Source organism: Pseudophryne corroboree, chromosome 7 (genome assembly GCF_028390025.1).
Source record: "Pseudophryne corroboree isolate aPseCor3 chromosome 7, aPseCor3.hap2, whole genome shotgun sequence".
NCBI classification, from domain to species: Eukaryota; Metazoa; Chordata; class Amphibia; order Anura; family Myobatrachidae; genus Pseudophryne; species Pseudophryne corroboree.
Window position 1 is genome coordinate 488,787,308 of NC_086450.1, and position 19,181 is coordinate 488,806,488.

General features: G+C 43.7%; 1 protein-coding gene and 1 long non-coding RNA gene across 3 annotated transcripts in view; one reads left to right on the plus strand and one right to left on the minus strand.

The window, feature by feature from the left end:
• The window catches only part of LOC134945694 (E3 ubiquitin/ISG15 ligase TRIM25-like), a 235,052-nt gene extending 218,762 nt beyond the window's left edge, over positions 1-16,290 (plus strand). For both annotated transcript variants that reach the window (XM_063935140.1, XM_063935139.1), the window contains exon 2: positions 13,940-16,290. In XM_063935140.1, the coding sequence (XP_063791210.1) occupies positions 13,942-15,705 (1,764 nt within the window). In that variant the 5' untranslated portion in view covers positions 13,940-13,941 and the 3' untranslated portion in view covers positions 15,706-16,290. The remainder of the gene's footprint in view (positions 1-13,939) is intronic.
• The window catches only part of LOC134945699 (uncharacterized), a 471,787-nt gene that overhangs the window by 249,799 nt on the left and 202,807 nt on the right, over positions 1-19,181 (minus strand). The gene's annotated exons all lie outside the window — the stretch shown is intronic.

The window sequence follows — 19,181 nt, forward strand, 5'->3', positions numbered from 1 at the left end:
AGAAAGTATTTTGTTAGGTTTTTTATTTTCAGGGAGCTCTGCTGGCATCAGACTCCCTGCATCGTGGGACTGAGGGGAGAGAAGCAGCCCTACTCTCTGAAGCTAGGTCCTGCTTCTTAGGCTACTGGACACCATTAGCTCCAGAGGGATTGGTACGCAGGATCTCACCCTAGCCGTCCGTCCCAGAGCCGCACCGCCGTCCCCCTCGCAGAGCCGGAAGATAGAAGCCGGGTGAGTATGAGAAGAAAAGAAGACTTCAGAGGCCACAGAAGACTTCATGATCTTCACTGAGGTAACGCACATCACTGCAGCTGTGCGCCATTGCTCCCACACACCTCACATACTCCTGTCACTGTAAGGGTGCAGGGCGCAGGGGGGGCGCAAGGGGGCGCCCTGGGCAGCAATATGAACCTCTTATTTGGCAAAAGGGGCATATATACAGCTGGACACTGTATATATGCAGTAGCCCCCGCCAATTTTACACTTTTAGTCGAGGGGGCGGGGCTTCTCCCTCAGCACTCACTAGCGCCATGTTTTTCTCCACAGCACCGCTGAGAGGAAGCTCCTGAGAGGAAGCTCCCTGGACTCTCCCCTGCTTATACCACAGTAGAAGAGAGGGTTTAAAAGAAGAGGGGGGGCACATAAATCCGCGCAGATAATAACAGCGCTACTGCGTAAACATTAAATTGCTGTGTTTTTTCCTGGGTCATATAGCGTTGGAGTGTGTGCTGGCATACTCTCTCTCTGTCTCTCCAAAGGGCCTTGTGGGGGAATTATCTTCAGATGAGCATTCCCTGAGTGTGTGGTGTGTCGGTACGTGTGTGTTTACATGTCTGAGGCATCCTTGCCTACCTGACCCTCTCCATGAGGGAGAAAATGCTCTGTTCCTGGACTTTCCTGGTAATGTATGATTGCCATCACCTGTGGTGAAACACCTTTCTTATCAATTAACTAGCTCACCACAGGTGATGGCAATTATACATTACCAGGAAAGTCCAGGAACAGAGCATTTTCTCCCTCATGGAGAGGGTCAGGTAGGCAAGTATGGTCTGAGGTAAAAGGCTCTCCTAAGGAGGAGATGGAGCAAATGTGTGTGTGAGTGGTGTCTCCGTCAACAACGCCGACACCTGATTGGATATGTGAAATTAAGTGCTGAGGTAAATTTTTTGCACAAAAGATTAGAGAACAGACAGTGAATCTACCCATGTCTGTCCCTCTGTCTCAGAGACCTTCAGAGTCTCACAAAGCACACTATCCAAAATAATAGACACTGATATCGACACGGAGTCTGACTCCAGTGTCGACTAAGATAATGCAAAGCTACAGCCAAAACTGGCTAAAAAGTATTACATTTTGATTATTGTAATAAAAGATGTTTTGCATATCACTGATGACTCATCTGTCCCTGACACGAGGGTACACATGTTTAAGGGGAAGAAAGCTGAGGTAAATTTCCCTCCTCTCATGAAGAAAAAGAGCAGGAATCTCCAGACAAGAGACTGCAGATTCCCACAAAGAATTCTCAGGGAGTATCATTTCTCTACTAGGGCCAGGATGTGATGGGAATCTTCCCCTAGGGTGGAAAAAGCTTTGTCACGTTAACCCAAAAGCGCTGACTTGACAGCTATCCTCAGGGATCCTGCAGATAGCATGCAGTAAAAGTATTTTGAAGTCCATTTACACACATTCTGGTACACTACTCAGACCGGCGATTGTGTCAGCATGGGTTTATAGCGCTGTAGCAGCATGGACAGATACCTTATCAGCGGAGATTGAAACCCTAGATAAGGATACCATATTACTGACCCTAGTATATGTATATATATGTGGAGGCAGGGGAGAAGAACAAGCGCCATATGGTGTAGTATTTTCAATCAATGGAAGTAATAGATACGTATATAATGTAAGTACCGGATAGATTCTTGAGATTAGGCCTGTCTGTCTCACTAAGTTCTTTGTAGCTGTTCACCACCTCTCCAGGAGGGACACAATGCTCTGCTTCTGGACTTTTAATGTATGATTGTAAAAGTCCAGAAGCAGAGCATTGTGTCCCTCCTGGAGAGGTGGTGAACAGCTACAAAGAACTTAGTGAGACAGACAGGCCTAATCTCAAGAATCTATCCGGTACTTACATTATATACGTATCTATTACTTCCATTGATTGAAAATACTACACCATATGGCGCTTGTTCTTCTCCCCTGCCTCCACAGAATTGTATGACTGAACATACCCAAGTCATTTCTTGAAGAACTGAGCTGCCACCAAAGAAGCTTGGGAGGTGTTCATTGACGGAGCATCCACAACCGACTAAGTCCAAACAGCAGGACTTTCTAACGACCCCTTCCTTTAAAAGGAACTTTTGGACGGTAGACTAAGCGCACTGACTTAAAAAAACTCTCTCCATATGTATATATATATCTATATATCTATATATATATATAAAAGTTGCTGTCTATAAAACATGCCCAAAGAGACATTAGTCTACTGGGTTCTAGAGTCAACGCTATGTCGATTTCTGCTAGACGTGTCCTGTGGAACATGCAATGGACAGGTGATGCCGACTAAAAGAGGCATATGGAAGGTTTACCTTACAAGGCTGAGGAATTGTGTGGAGAAGGGCTCTCGGACCTGGTCTCCACAGCTATAGCTGGTAATTCTGATCTTTTGCCTTATATTCCCTCACAGCCTAAGAAAGCACGACATTATCAAATGCAGTCCTTTCGGTCGCAGAATAACAAGAAAGTACGAGGAGCGTCCTTTCTTACCAGAGGTAAGGGCACAGGGCACAGCTAGTTCCCAGGAACAGAAGTCCTCCCCGGCCTCTACTATATCCACCGCATGACGCGGGAGCTCCACTAAGGGAGTCCGTCCCAGGGGGAGCACGTCTTCGACTCTTCAGCCACATCTGAGTTCACTCACAGATGGATCCCGGGGCAATACAAATTGTTTCTCAGGGTTACAAGCTGGAATTCGACCGGCTTCTCCCCCAGAAAGGGAGATAATATTAAATACAATTCACACATTGTATCTCCAACAGGTGGTGCTCGAGGTTCCCCTCCTGCAACAAGGAAGGCGATATGACTCAATCTTGGCTGTAGTCCCGAAACTGTACGGTTCGGTCAGACCTATTTTAAAATTAAAATCTCTGAACCTATACGGGAAAAGGTTCAAATTTACAGTGGAATCGCCCAGAGCGATCATCGCCAGCCTGGAATGGGGGGATTTGATGGTGTATCTAGACATAAAGGCTGCATACCTTCATGTTCCCATTTATCCACCCCATCAGGCGTACCTGACAATTGCCGTACAGGATTATCATTACCAATTTCAGGGTAATTGGCGGAAATAATGGTGCTCCTACGCAAGCAAGGAGTCACATTTTATCCCATACTTGGACGATCTCCTAATAAGGGCGAGATCAAAAGAGCAGTTGTTGAACAGCGTGTCACTTTCGCTGAAGGTGTCACAGCAACACGGCTGGATTCTCAATTTCCCGAGGTCACAGTTGGTTCCTATAACTTTTCTACCCTTCTTGGGTATGATTCTGGATACAGACCAGAAATGGGTTTACCTTCAGATAGAGAAGGCCCAGGAACTCATGACTCTAGTCAGGGACCTATTGAAACCAAGACAGGTGTCAGTGCATCACTGCACTCGAGTCCTTGGAAAAACATTCCCTTCGGCAGGTTCCATGAGAGGACTTCAAATGGGACCTACTGGACAAGTGGTCCGGGTCACATCTACAGATTCATCAGTTGATCACCCTATCCCCCAGGGCCAGGGTATCTCTCCTGTGGTGGCTGCAGAGTGCTCACCTTCTAGAGGGCCGCAGATTCGGCATTCAGGACTGGATCCTGGTGGCCACGGACACAAGCCTCCGAGGCTGGGGAGCAATCACACAGGGAAGAAATTTCCAAGGTCTTTGGTCAAGTCAAGAGACTTGTCTTCACATCAACATATTGGAACTAAGGGCCATATACAATGCCCTACATCAAGCGGAGACCTTTCTTCGCGACCAACCGGTTCTGATCCAGTCAGACAACGTCACCGCAGTAGCTCATGTAAACCGCCAAGGCGGCACAAGGAGCAGAGTTGCGATGGCGGAAGCCACCAGAATTCTTTGCTGGGCGGAGAATCATGTAAGAGCACTGTCAACAGTGTTCATTCCGGAAGTGAACAACTGGGAAGCAGACTTCCTCACCAGACATACGTCCTGGAGAGTGGAGACTTCATCAGGAAGTCTTCGCACAGATTGCAGTTCGGTAGAGACTGCAACAGATAGACATGATGGCGTCCCGCCTCACCAAAAAGCTGCAGTGTTATTGCGCCTGGTCAAGAGACCCTCAGGCAGTAGCAGTAGATGCCCTAGTGACACCGTGGGTGTTCCAGTCAGTCTACGTATTTCCTCCTCTTCCTCTCATACCCAAGGGTTGAGAATAATAAGAAAAAGGAGGAGTGAGAACAATCCTCATTGTTCCATATTGGCCACGAAGGATCTGGTATCCAGATCTGCAGGAAATGCTTACAGAAGATCCGTGGCCTCTTCCTCTAAGGCAGGACCTGCTGCAACAGGGCCCATGTCTGTTTCAAGACTTACCGCGGCTGCGTTTGATCGCACGGCGGTTGAACGCCGGATCCTAGCGGAAAAAGTAATTCTGGATGAGGTCATTACTACGCTGATAAAGGCTAGGAAGGACGTGACATCTAAACATTATCACCGTATATGGCAAAAATATGTTTCTTGGTGTGAGGCCAGGAATGCTCCTACGGAAGAATTCCATCTGGGCCATTTCCTTCACTTCCTACAAACTGGAGTGAATTTGGACCTAAAACTTAAGGTTCAGATTTCGTCCCTATCCATTTTTTTCAAAAAGAATTGGCTTCTCTCCCAGGAGTTCAGACTTTTGTGAAGGAAGTTCTGCATTTTCAGCCTCCTTTTGTACCTCTGGTGGAGCCCTGGGGCCTTACAGTGGTGTTAAGTTTCCTTAAGTCACACTGGTTTGAACCGCCTAAAACGGTAGAGTTAAAATATTTCACTTGGAAGGTGGTCATGTTATTAGACTTGGCTTCGGCTAGGCAACTGTCGGAATTGGCGGCTTTGTCTCATAAAAGCCCCTATCTGGTTTCCATGTCGATAGAGCGGAGTTGCGGACACGTCCTCAATTCCTGCCTAAGGTGGTATCATCCTTTCATATGCACTGATGAGGATACTAGAACTGACACGAAGCAGCAAGATGCAGCAATGGACTATTGTACTGTAGTATTATATACCGGTCACCACAATGCAGCACTGATACTGAGCACAGATATTGAGCCCCGATGAGGATACTAGAACTGACACGGTGCAGCAAGATGCAGCAATGGACTATTGTACTGTAGTATTATATACTGGTCACCACAATGCAGCACTGATACGGAGCACAGATATTGAGCACTGATGAGGATATTAGAACTGACACGGAGCAGCAAGATGCAGCAATGGACTATTGTACTGTAGTATTATATACTGGTCACCACAATGCAGCACTGATACTGAGCACAGACATTGAGCACTGATGAGGATACTAGAACTGACAAGAAGCAGCAAGATGCAGCAATGGACTACTGTACTGTAGTATTATATACCGGTCACCACAATGCAGCACTGATACTGAGCACAGATATTGAGCACTGATGAGGATACTAGAACTGACATGGAGCAGCAAGATGCAGCAATGGACTATTGTATTGTAGTATTATATACTGGTCACCACAATGCAGCACTGATACTGAGCACAGATATTGAGCACTGATGAGGATACTAGAACTGACACGGAGAAGCAAGATGCAGCACTGGACTATTGTACTGTAGTATACTGGTCACCACAATGCAGCAGAAAGACAATGAGCACTGATCCTGAGCACTGATGAGGATACTAGAACTGACATGGAGCAGCAAGATGCAGCACTCGAATATTGTACTGTAGTATACTGGTCACCACAATGCAGCACTGATACTGAGCACAGATATTGAGCTGATATTGAGCTTTCCACTGAGAGAACGTACAATGCACGAGTGAAAATGACGGCGACGCGCGGCTCTTTATATGGAATACGAATCTCGCGAGAATCCGACAGCGGAATGATGATATTTTGCCTCGTTCGGGTTCTACGAGTAAGGCGGGAAGAACCGAGGCTGCCTCGGACCCATGTAAACTACGTAGAGTTCAGGGGGGGTTCAGTTCTCCGAGAACCAAACCCACTCATCTATACTATATATTTCTGTTATACTGGAGGCATTACTATATATTTCTATTATACTGGGGGTATCACTATATATTTCTATTATACTGGGGGTATCACTATATATTTCTATTATACTGGCGGTATTACTATGTATTTCTTTTTTACTGTAGGCATCACTCTATATATTTATTATACTGGAGGCATTACTATATATTTCTATTATACTGTAGGCATTTCTATATATATTATACTGGAGGCATTGCTTTAAATATTTATTGTTCTGTAGGCATTTCTATATATTTCTATTATACTGGAGGCATTACTATATATTTCTAGACTTGCCACCAAATTGCAAAGAAAAGGGGCTTTGCCATGTGGCAACACTGCTAGTGTCATGTAGCCACTCCCCATATTCTTATGTGTAAAATTCAAATTATTTCTAATAAATATTAAAAATACCAGTGTTAATATATGCTGCGGACGCTAGGCGCATCTTATTACCATATACGATAAAAGTGCGCTGTACGTCGCAAACACTACATCCCTTAAGAGAAAGCAAGCAGTCACACACATTGTAGGCTGAGGTCCAACGCTCAGAGATATATATTTGATATTAAAAGGGTATGCATAAAATATATCATATGTACAGTATATCATTCAGTTATAACATATATATATATATATATATACAGTTACAGAGTTACAATTATATAAGAAGCAGATAGTTACATAAGGATTAGTTACAGCTAGCATACTTCACCCTATTTGCTCAATGAACAGTCCTTTCCATCTTTGAATCTGCGCCAAACAGCAATGAACAGAGCTTCCTTGCTGAGGGGTAATACCTATATACTGTGTATTGGGGGAGGTACATGTCTGGGACTGAGTTTTCTGTTATTGGTCCAGGGGAGGGAGATCTCTCATTCATGATGTGTTGTTGTCAGTTCATATGCAAGCAACGTCCAGTTTGAAGAGGGGTTAGCCACTGTTTTTTGCTGCACACATGCTGTCTTTGTTCAAATAAGAGTGACTTTAGATTTCATACATTTAATCATAACTAATCATTGCAATGTGCTACAATCTTCCCATAGCTATCAAATTATTCCACACATTCTCCTGATAATTTTAACACTAAGCATGATATAATTAACTTGTTCTGTTTCAATAATACATATATATATATATATATATATATATATATATATATGATGTTATAACTCTTATATAAGTACATTATAATGTCTGGTGCTTGACATTTTTAACTTATGTGTTGTATGAAATATGTAATGAACATATAGACTTAACTATACAAGAGAGCGCAAAATAATATAATATAAAAACAATTTATTATCATAAAAAACCCAATTGGTAAATAGATCAAACATTAGTATAATAATAAAACCACATCACATTACTTGAACCATTGTATGTGCCAGTATACTGATATCCATAACCAGTTCCAATTTAAACGTATTGGACTTGGTAATAAATCTGGGTTGTTGTGAATCAGTGTCAGATGTACATTCCACATCTAATTTAGATGCCAAAAGGGATTCCATATCTCTAGAACGAGTTTCTATTAGAGCTTCTTCCACTAATTTGGCTGGAGACCCCTGATCTCTAAAGGAGGTAGCAAGTTCTGTGGCCTGTGTCTCGAATTGTTCTAACTGAGAACAATTGCAACGAATTCTGAGATATTGGCTTTTAGGTATATTATTAAGCCATGGACGGAAGTGGCAACTTCTATAGTTCAAACTGTTATCCTGCACCAGATACTTGATGTTTACTATCTATTGAGAAGCTACTCTTGATACTAAGGACAATCCTATCTAAATCATAAACAGGCTGGAGGTGCTCCTGGAATTATGAGAAACTCACATACAAAAATGTTGTGGGGACTAGCCCCAAAGAAAATGCCTTTTTTGGAGCACTCTTTTGAAATAATTAATGGTATATTATATAAAGAATTGATGACTAGTATTAAAACGTAACTTTTATTTCTAACCTATCTAAAATAAAAGGGAGAATAATCAAAATATATACAAGACACTGAAGTGATTGTCACTCGTACTCAGTGAGTGTCGCTGTCTCCCGTTATGTCAAAAGTAAATAAACATGTTCATATTATTTCTTTTTTTCTCTTTTCTTAAAAATAACATTTCAAGACACTATGGTTACTGAGGAAAACAATACACGATTAGCATATGCCCTTAAGACTAACAATCATTGTTTAGGCAAACACTCAGTGTAACCATGCAGATGTCATTTGGCTATATTGCAGAGGAAAAAGATCTTATATCTATGTACACATCATATAGTGGCACTTCATTTTAAACCACTTCCTAAACATTTCTCACAATTTACATATTGCTGAAAGGTCATCTTTAATATTAACAATCATGTATTCCACATCACTATGTCAGCTCTGCAGTACTCCTGAGCTCATTCTCAGCTCAAATGAAACGAGGAGTACCCCTTTTCCACTAGCTCAAAAAACACGGGTAAATGCACAGGGGTGCGCATTTACCCGTGTTTTTTGCAAGTGGAAAAGGGTCCCCCCGCAAAAACCCGGATCAAGTAGCTACCTGGGTAGGACACGGGAATGATCCGGGTAGGGCTGTAGTGTAAACGGGAGCCGCGTCGATGCGACACGGCTCCCGTTTATACTGTATGGAAGGGCGGCGCTGGGAGATCATGTGATCTCCCTGCGCCGCCCCTGCCGCGTCACTAGAAGCGTCACCAACCCGGCAATATGCCGTGTTGGTGACTGCTGATGGGAAAGGGGCTGAGCACGCTTCACAGCAGGGCAGCTTCCGTGTCAGGCTCCCGGCTGCGACCCGTGCTCGTAGGTGGAAAAGGGGTAAGTTGCCAAATGGCAGATTGTTGCAAAGCTAGATTTCTCTCCAACATGTTTCCCGAATGAGTCAAAATCATGCCTCAGGCGGCCTCACAATTGTTTATGGAAAAACTTGTAACAATCACACACAATGGTGCCATGAAACATATCATCTCCAGTAAATATTATGGAATGTCATTTTTTCACAGGAGGACACTTCCCTCCTTATTCAATTCAAATGAGAAAGCACATAAAACTGCCAGGCTGGTGATCAAGCTCGTTTGTGAAACGTACGTCCAGGTGAGACGTTGTGCTCCACTGTACAGCTCTCCTCTACAGGAGGACGCTGTGTTGGGCGGCATGTGAAACCGCTACTCGAGATCCGGCAAATCAGCTGTATCACGCGGCATGTGAAACCGCTATCAGAGACCTATTAACTGGAGATGTCGGGCGGCATGTGAAGCAACTACTTGAGATGTGGTAACCAGCTATGTTCAGCGGCATGTGAAAACGCCACTTGAAACAAGGGCATTGAGCTGATGATGAACGGGCAGGGTGATCCGAGACTGGGCAACGAATTGGCAACATTCCAGCTCTTCACTTAGGAACTGTGTTTATGAAATAGGAGGGCGGATGAACTGCCCGGTACTATGATTTTCAGGATAGCTTTATTTCCTTGTGCTCTTGGGTGGTAATATGCTACGGATCACACTTATAAAGATATATTAATTTAATAAGTGACCCTTTAGCAAAACTGATCACAGAAGATTGGCTGGTATACCAGGTCTATGCACTTCCTCTATTATTTCACAGGTATTTCACCGGTCCCCGCGGCGCATTGCAGCCCTGCAATGCCTATGGTAACAGGGCTGCTCTAACACCAGAGATGGAGACACGGGGGGATACTGTGGCTTTTTTTCCATCAATCCATCAGTACCCCTACTCTCACCCTTCTTCCGCTCTTTTGATGAGGATGGGCAGCAGATGGGGGTAACTGTATATTGGGTTGTACTATTTCTCTCTATTTTTCACACAACAGCCTGAAATAACTCACAGTAATAAATAAAAGTGAGGCCCTATGGGAATAATTTAACAGAGGTGCACCTACGGTCTCAGCCTATCAAATGCTCCCCAGACAGATCATACTGGTACAACGGTGAAAGTTAAGGTGACAATTGTCCCTCACTGCATACCATATGTGATCAAGTCCAGGTATATGATCCTGCATCTGATGATTTGCAGTTTTATGTGCTTTCTCATTTGAATTGAATAAGGAGGGAAGTGTCCTCTTGTGAAAAAATGACATTCCATAATATTTACCGGAGATGATATGTTTCATGGCCCCATTGTGTGTGATTGTTACAAGTTTTTCCATAAACAATTGTGAGGCCGCCTGAGGCCTGATTTTGACTCATTAGGGAAACATGTTGGAGAGAAATCCAGCTTTACAACAATCTGCCATTTGTCAACTTAGTTTCATTTGAGCTGAGAATGAGCTCAGAAGTACTGCAGAGCTGACATAGTGATGTGGCATTCCGAGTTGTTCGTTCATTGCCGATTTTCGCTATATTGCGATTAGTCGCTTACTGCGCATGCACAAGGTTCGCAGAGCGCATGCGCATAGTTATTTTACTCAAAAGTTAGGTATTTAAAGGCATATGCTAAGCGTGTATTGTTTTCATCAGTAACCATAGTGTCTTAAAATATTATTTTTAAGAAAAGAGAAAAAAAGAAAATAATATGAACATGTTTATTTACTTTTGACATAACGGGAGACAGCGACACTCACTGAATACTAGTGACAATCACTTCAGTGTCTTGTATATATTCTGATTATTCTCCCTTTTATTTTAGATAGGTTAGAAATAAAAGTTAAGTTTTAATACTATTCATCAATTCTTTATATAATATACCATTAATTATTTCAAAAGAGTGCTCCAAAAAAGGCATTTTCTTTGGGGCTAGTCCCCACAACATTTTTGTATGTGAACTTCTATATTTCAACTTCACTTCGGCACACATCTCCATCATATCAAAAAGGCTGGTACCTATAACAAGCTATACATCCACATATTTTCTCCTATCTAGGGAGCCATTAATTGGTCTGGGACACTTATTTACATCTCTGTCCATTTAAGGATCTTTGGACATTTACAAACACGTCTAAATTGGGACTGGTTATGGATATCAGTATACTGGCACATACAATGGTTCAAGTGATGTGATGTGGTTTTATTATTATACTAATGTTTGATCTATTTACCAATTGGTTTTTTTTTAATGATAATAAATTGTTTTTATATTATATTATTTTGCGCTCTCTTGTATAGTTAAGTCTATATGTTCATTACATTTATCTTCCCAGTTATTTCAGATTACTGTGTGAGAGCTGCAAAAATAAGTTCAATAAATTAGTGTGGTTATTTCCTATCAATAGCGCCTGTACTGAATTTTCCTATTTGGCTCATTTGGTATACGTTTATTGTATGAAATATGTGTTGAATATATCTTTTTGGCTTGTCTGTGTGAATGCGTATGCTACCATATATCGCTGCTCACGCACAGAGACCCATCTGTTTGAAGTTTGTATGTGATGTGTATGTAATATTTTTGATTTCGACATATGTGACCACGCCCCCTCACACCACATGACCACACCCATTTTCCGTCACTCAGTACCTTTAAGAAAATATTTCTACTTGCACCACTGGTCACCTGTATAATCTGAGTTCCTGCTATACAGGTGTTACACATGCTGGGATATCTGTTTCTCCTGTTACCATCATTATTGTATATCCAGTCACAGTTTGTCTGAATTCCTAAATTACTTGCTAACCAGCCACCCGCGTAGTACTTCTGTATACTGCACTAACACTAGAGATCAGCAGGTTCGGTTTTACTCGGTTCTCAACCGGCATCTTATTGCCTCACAGACGTCACGTGTTTTGGATAGCCAATAAGAAACATCCAGATAAAACCGAACTGGTGTTAATTCTGGCGTTACATCCGAACCCGCTCATCTCTAACTAAAACTTTGATCTGCAACATCTTGTACATTGAGTTTCGTAGTAGTAGTATATTTGGGATCAGTAAAAAAACAGTGACTTACAGTACAACATTCATTGGTGAACCAACTCGACTTATATACATCTCATGGTGCACCTGTCCAGTATGATAGTGTTGCCCTGCACATTCAGGACTCTTGGCATCACCAAAGGGGTAAATTTGCTAAGGTCCATGTTTGCCAGAGTTTGCAATCTCACGGTGTGTTTGGCAATTTTTGCAAACACAGGAATTTACTAAAGACAAAACACGGGAGTGTTACATGGAATAGAACATCAAAACACGTGTGATCACGCTAATACGATCAAATGCCCTATCTGCCACAGTCTGAAAACTCTAAAGTACTTTCCATAGATATCACTGAAACACGGGAAGTTGCCAAAAATATATGGCCGTGAATTGTGCAAACTAGGAACAAAATACACTTTTGAAATAGACGTCCCTGAGGAGTGTGATCTGTACAGCGCTCCTCTGTGTAAAAGTAGTTAAAAAGTAAACATAAAACAACAGCATGGGGTCTTTAACCACTTGCCTGGCATGGCGGCATCAGATGCGACCACACCAGCAAGTGTCCTATCTGACGTGGTCGCACAGGATGCGACCAGTCAGATAAACAGTGTTAGCAGCGGCAGGCAGAGGCGTAACTCTGGGAGGCAACGGAGGCATCTGCCGCCGGACTCCTGCTTTGAAGGGGGGCACCTCTCCTCCCATTCTGTGACACCATTCAATTAAGTTAATTAATAGCTGCCGCTCTCTTTAGTGGTCGACTTCCTCACTGGTCCCTGCACCTTACAAGTCACACCCTCTTTATTATAGATTCACATTTTACAAGTGTCATACCCAGGAATACAACCCACAACCTATTAGACTGGACACCTTACTGATGAAGCTATTTGCTCCTGTACAGGAAATATGAGAATTCTAACTATATGAAGATATTTCTCTGACAATTACACGTAACTTCACATAGTTATAATTCTCATACTTCCTATGCAGGAGCAAATAGCTCCATCATTAAAGTGTCTGCCATCAGTGTAACAGGTCATGGGTTCTAATCCTGGGTATGACTGCTAAGAAATGTGTGATTTAAAATAAAAGACAATGACATGTATATACATTTATCTAAATATAAGGGAGGGCACCAATATTTATCTTGCCTCCGGGTAACTGGGGCAAACTTACGCCACTGGCGGCAGGGAAGGGAAACTTCCCTCTACTGCTGCTCTCAGAGGCCTCTGCCACCCTGCACCATCCCCTCAGTGTTGCCATGCTGCCAATTACTGCTGATCGGTCAGCATGGCAGGACCCCCCACCTCCAGAGGCGGCACACAATAGCAACCACTGGTAAGTGTAAATCATCACCCCAAAGCCCCCCGTGTACATGGCAGCTGTCCGGGCTCTATAGACTTGCAATGTTACCGATGCTCAAACGGACCTGATGTTCCGATGTTTGAAAAATGTATTACTTTTTTTTTTTTTTTTTTTAAACTAAAGTCATTTTGGCTAGGGTTCAATTTATGTTCACCTAATTCACTCATTAAATAAACACAACAATTTCTGAGCGTTTTTTTTTTTTTTTGGGGGGGGGGGGGAAACATCAGTTAAGTAGTTAAATTACCTTTATTGTTTTCTATATAAGTACATTTCCTGCATGATGTCCCTTTATATATTATCTGTGTCTCTTAGTGTAATGTAAGTGAGCCTGTAGCTATAATGTGAGTGACAGCTCAGCCTCGCCCTGTGTGCAGAATGTGACCCCCTCTTGGTGTCTGAGTGTCAGAGACTTTCACTTTCATTTCTCTCTCCTGCTGCAGCGATGGCGTCTGCTGATCTGAGACAGGAGCTGGACTGTTCCATCTGCCTGAGCATTTATACAGATCCTGTAACCCTGAGATGTGGCCACAACTTCTGCCGGGTCTGTATTGATCGTGTGCTGGATACACAGGAGGGGGCTGGAGCTTATACCTGTCCTGACTGCAGAGCAGAGTGTCAGGAGCGTCCTGCACTGCAGAGGAACATAACGCTGTGTAACATAGTGGAGAGTTTCCTGTCTACTCGGCCAGACCAGGAGGAGACTGGGATCTTCTGCACTTACTGTGTGGACTCTCCTGTACCTGCTGCTAAATCCTGTCTGCTGTGTGAGGCTTCTCTGTGTGATAAACACCTGAGAGTACACAGCAAGTCACCAGAGCACGTCTTATGTGATCCCACCACTGCCCTGGGGAACAGGAAATGCTCCGTCCATAAGGAGATCTACAAGTATTACTGCCCAGAGGATGCTGCCTGTATCTGTGTGTCCTGCAGGCTGGATGGAGAACATCGGGGACACCTGGTGGAGATGCTGGATGAGGCCTCTGAGAAGAAGAAGGAGAAGCTGAGGAATGTTCTGCAGAAACTGACCACAAAGAGAGCGGAGACTGAGAAAAGAGCCCAGAGACTGCAGGAGCGCAGGAGAGAAGATCAGGGAAAAGCAGCTGGTGTAATAGAGACAGTCACTGCCCTGTTTAGAGACATCAGGAGACAGCTGAATGACCTGGAGAAGAGAGTCCTGAGTGAGATCTCCAGGCAGGAACAGCGCGTTTCACTCTCAGTCTCTGATCTGATCCAGCAGCTGGAAATAAAGAAGGACGAGCTGTCCGGGAAGATGCGTCACATTGAGGAGCTGTGTAACATGTCTGATCCAGTGACTGTCTTACAGGAACCAGACACAGGGGACTTGTGTGATACTGAGGACACAGAGAGACATGATAACCAGGTCCGTGGTGCAGGAGATCTGGATGTGGGTCTCATCTCAGGGACATTACACACATTATCTGATATAATAACAGGGATAAATACAGGGATCTATGTGCAGGAAGCTACAGCCCTATTACTGGATGTAACCACAGCTGGTGATACAGAGTCTGATATAATAACAGGGATAAATACAGGGATCTATGTGCAGGAGGCTACAGACCTATTACTGGATGTAACCACAGCTGGTGATACAGAGTCTGATATAATAACAGGGATAAATACAGGGATCTATGTGCAGGAGGCTACAGACATATTACTGGATGTAACCACAGCTGGTGATTATATACAGATATCAGGTGACAGGAAAACTGCATCCTGGTCATATATAAACCAGAATCACCCAGTAACACCAGAGAGATTTCAGTTTTATCAGGTAATAAGCAGCAGGAGATTCTCCTCAGGGCGACATGACTGGGAGGTGGATGTCAGTAAGTCAGTGATGTGGATGGTGGGGATATGTTACCCCAGTATAGACAGGAGAGGATGGCAGTCACACATTGGATGTAATAACAAGTCCTGGTGTGTGCGTAGGTATAATAATCATTACTATGTGAGACATGACAGGACAGAGATCCGGTTACCTGACAATATCCCCTGTGACAGAGTGAGGGTATATCTGGATTATGGGGCAGGACAGCTGTCCTTTTATTCTCTGTGTGACCCCATCAGACACTTACACACCTACACTGCCGCCCTCACTGAGCCCCTCCATGCTGCATTATGGGTAGCGGATGGGTGTATAACTATATGTGGGGGAGTCAGGAGCTGGGAGAAATTACCATAGAGAATCTGCCCAGAGACTGGTGACATCACGGGGAGGGGTATAGGATTGGGGGAACATTCAGCCAATAGAATGATGTATTGGGTGGAGCTACAGCTGAGCCCCTCCCCCTGTGTTACCATGTGACCAGTGTGTGGGTGTGTTCCCATGTTGGTGTGGTATGCTGGGTACACACTGACAGACATATCACCCACCCGGCTGTGATGTCATCACCGACATATCTAACGGCCAATTGGTCAGTCAGTATACTGTAGCTTACCTTATTGGCTGCTCTGTCGGTGTGATGGTGTGTCGGCAGACATGTCGCTGAGGTGTGTACCCAGCCTTAGAGACTGTCATTATAAATATATACATATACATCTCTGTGGGATTTCTCCACCTCTGACTCACTGACAGCTGTGATTGGCTGCAATATCTGTCTGTCAGCCAGTCAGTGCTACGCTTGCTCCTATTGGCTGTATTGGGATGATGTCTCCTCCTACTGGTAATTGTAGTACCAAGCTATGGGCCTGATCCATGTTTGTATATGTAGCCCTAGGAAAGGGTTAATCCTAAAATAAATAAATAAATAAATATATGTGTAATTTCTGAGGTGAAGCCTAATTATAATATATATATACTGTGTGTGTGTGTGTGTGTGTGTGCGTGTGTGTGTATATATATATATATATATATATATAGTGTGTGTGTGTGTGTATATATATATATATATATATATATATATAGTGTGTGTGTGCGTGTGTGTGTGTATATATATATATATATATATACATGGTTGTACATAGAAATATTCAGCATTTATATTCAGTGACTATTGTGCAGGGACAGCTGGGAGGTCTGGCTGCAGGTTACACAGAGTTACACCAGAGACATATTTATCCATGTATAGTAAATCTGCACCTTTCTTACACTTCCCGGATAGAACATAGGAAGGTGATATGTTTCTGGAAGAGATACAGAAGATTTGCTGAGGAACATTATGTATATATATATCTCCAGTCTTTTCTTATATGGAACCTCAAAATAATCGCAGGTGATAAGCCCTGTCATGTTCTATATTGTGTTATGCACCTTATTATAAATACATACACATATATATAAATGGGGCATGTAATATGTAAAGGCTAGTTCTGTGCACAGACCAGTATATGAGTAGTAATAATAATTACAGGTAATTGTATAGGATCTATAATTACTTGTCCATAGTGAGAGGTGGTAGTAACTGTGTCATAGTTATTGTACAGTGATATTTCCTATGTAAATGTGAAGACCCAGGGGGGCAATTAGAGGCTGGCTGTCACTGATGCCCTAGACTAGCGGGGCAATTAGAGGCTGGCTCTCACTGATGCCCTAGACTAGAAGGGTAATTAGAGGCTGGCTATCACTGATGCCCTAGACTAGAGGGGCAATTAGAGGCTGGCTATCACTGATGCCCTAGACTAGAAGGGTAATTAGAGGCTGGCTATCACTGATGCCCTAGACTAGAGGGGCAATTAGAGACTGGCTATCACTGATGCCCTAGACTAGAGGGGCAATTAGAGGCTGGCTATCACTGATGCCCTAGACTAGAGGGGCAATTAGAGGCTGGCTATCACTGATGCCCTAGACTAGAGGGTCAATTAGAGGCTGGCTATCACTGATGCCCTAGACTAGAGGGGCAATTAGAGGCTGGCTATCACTGATGCCCTAGACTAGAGGGGCAATTAGAGGCTGGCTATCACTGATGCCCTAGACTAGAGGGGCAATTAGAGGCTGGCTATCACTGATGCCCTAGACTAGAGGGGCAATATGTATTTGGAAGTAGTTCTAGTATGTTCTTTATAATGCATACTGTGACCGTTACATATATTACTACCACACTAATGTATTATTACATGACTGTTATTGTTACAATGTAACCACTGATGTTAGTGTGGAATATCCTTATGAAAGAAACATAAAGTCACTTGTTGCTGAGCCGCGTCCAGTGGGGTAAGTGGTGTCTACCTGGTGTAAGCGTTGTCTTTATATACATCAGTATGGTAAATAGGGTCACTGTCTATAGGGGAGGGGTTTTCCCAAGTAGCCCCATGATAATTTATATACTCGGGTGGAGGCACTTATGATAAAATAGTAGTCCACAACCCTAGGGCGGTACAGGGTGGGTGACATAAGTAAAGTAAAAAAGCAAGCAACTGGGTACACCATGCTGCACTGCAGGTGGGGCAGATGTAACATGTGCAGAGAGATTGAGATTTGGTTGGCTTATACTTTTTATCTGTGCTGGGTAAATACTGGCTGCTTTTGCATGTAGCCCACAGATGTTAGCTGTATATTTACACTGCAATTTCAGTTTGAACACACCCCACCCAAATCTAACACTCTCTGCACATGTTACATCTGCCCTACCTGCAGTGAAACTTGGTTTTGTCCATGCTTTACATGCAAACATGAATCTCTTTGCAGAGAGGCAGATTACAGGAGCACATAAGGGAGGAACAATGCTCTTGTGTAGGGTGAGTACTCCATTAAAGCTGAGATTACATCTTCTTCAGGTATGTGTGAAGCTGTGGAACTCAAGGCCAGATTAACAATGCAGTGGGTGGAGATGCAGCTCCAGGACTCCCCATGAAAATAGGCCCACAGAAGATTGGCAGTGATGATAGGAAAAAACATTTTCCTAGCAAAATCTGACAGCACCCTTCCTCCCAGAGCCCCATGGAAACCCTGCTGGCCATCACCCTCTCTCCTTGCCCGGGAGTCGGTCCCCGGCATTACAAATAGCGGCACAGTGAAGAGCTTCACAAGGCCTCCCTGTGCCGCATGACATCACCTAGGTACCACCCCAGGGGCGCAGCTAGGGGCAGTGGCGTAACTACCAGGGATGGTATGGGGCCACCGCTCCCCTTTCACACCGTCATGCCACAGTAGAGCCGTGCAGCCTGTGCCAATACAATTGTGAGGCCGCCGGCACTCTTTATGCTATTACCGGCACCTCAGTCCCACTGCGCCATCAGAGTCCCCCACCGCACCGGCTTTCGCTGCCTGGCCGAGCTTCCTGTAGCCTCAAGATATCTGTGCTGTGGAGTGGAGGAGTCAGGAGGAGACAGCCCTGCAGACAGCTGAGCGGGCAGAAAGGTAACGCTACAGATAGCAGAGGAGGGGAACAGAAGTAACAGTAAAATTAGTGGTAAGAAACGGAGACTGGGGGGGGGGGGATTGGTGGGTTTTGTGGTAGCAAATTGTATTGGGGTTACTAGGATACTGTACATTTATATAGTAAAGAAAGATAGACTGGTATTTTTAGCAAATGCAATCAGTGGCACTTATCATACAATGGCTGCAGTAGCTCCAGACAAATATAAGTGGACAGAAGGGTCAGAGACATTAAATACAGAACAAATTTTAATTCTCTGTACATGCGCAGTATTTTAATGGGTTTGTGCAATAGAAATGAGGAAGTGACAGGTCGGGAGGAGGAGAAGGAGGAGTGACAAGTC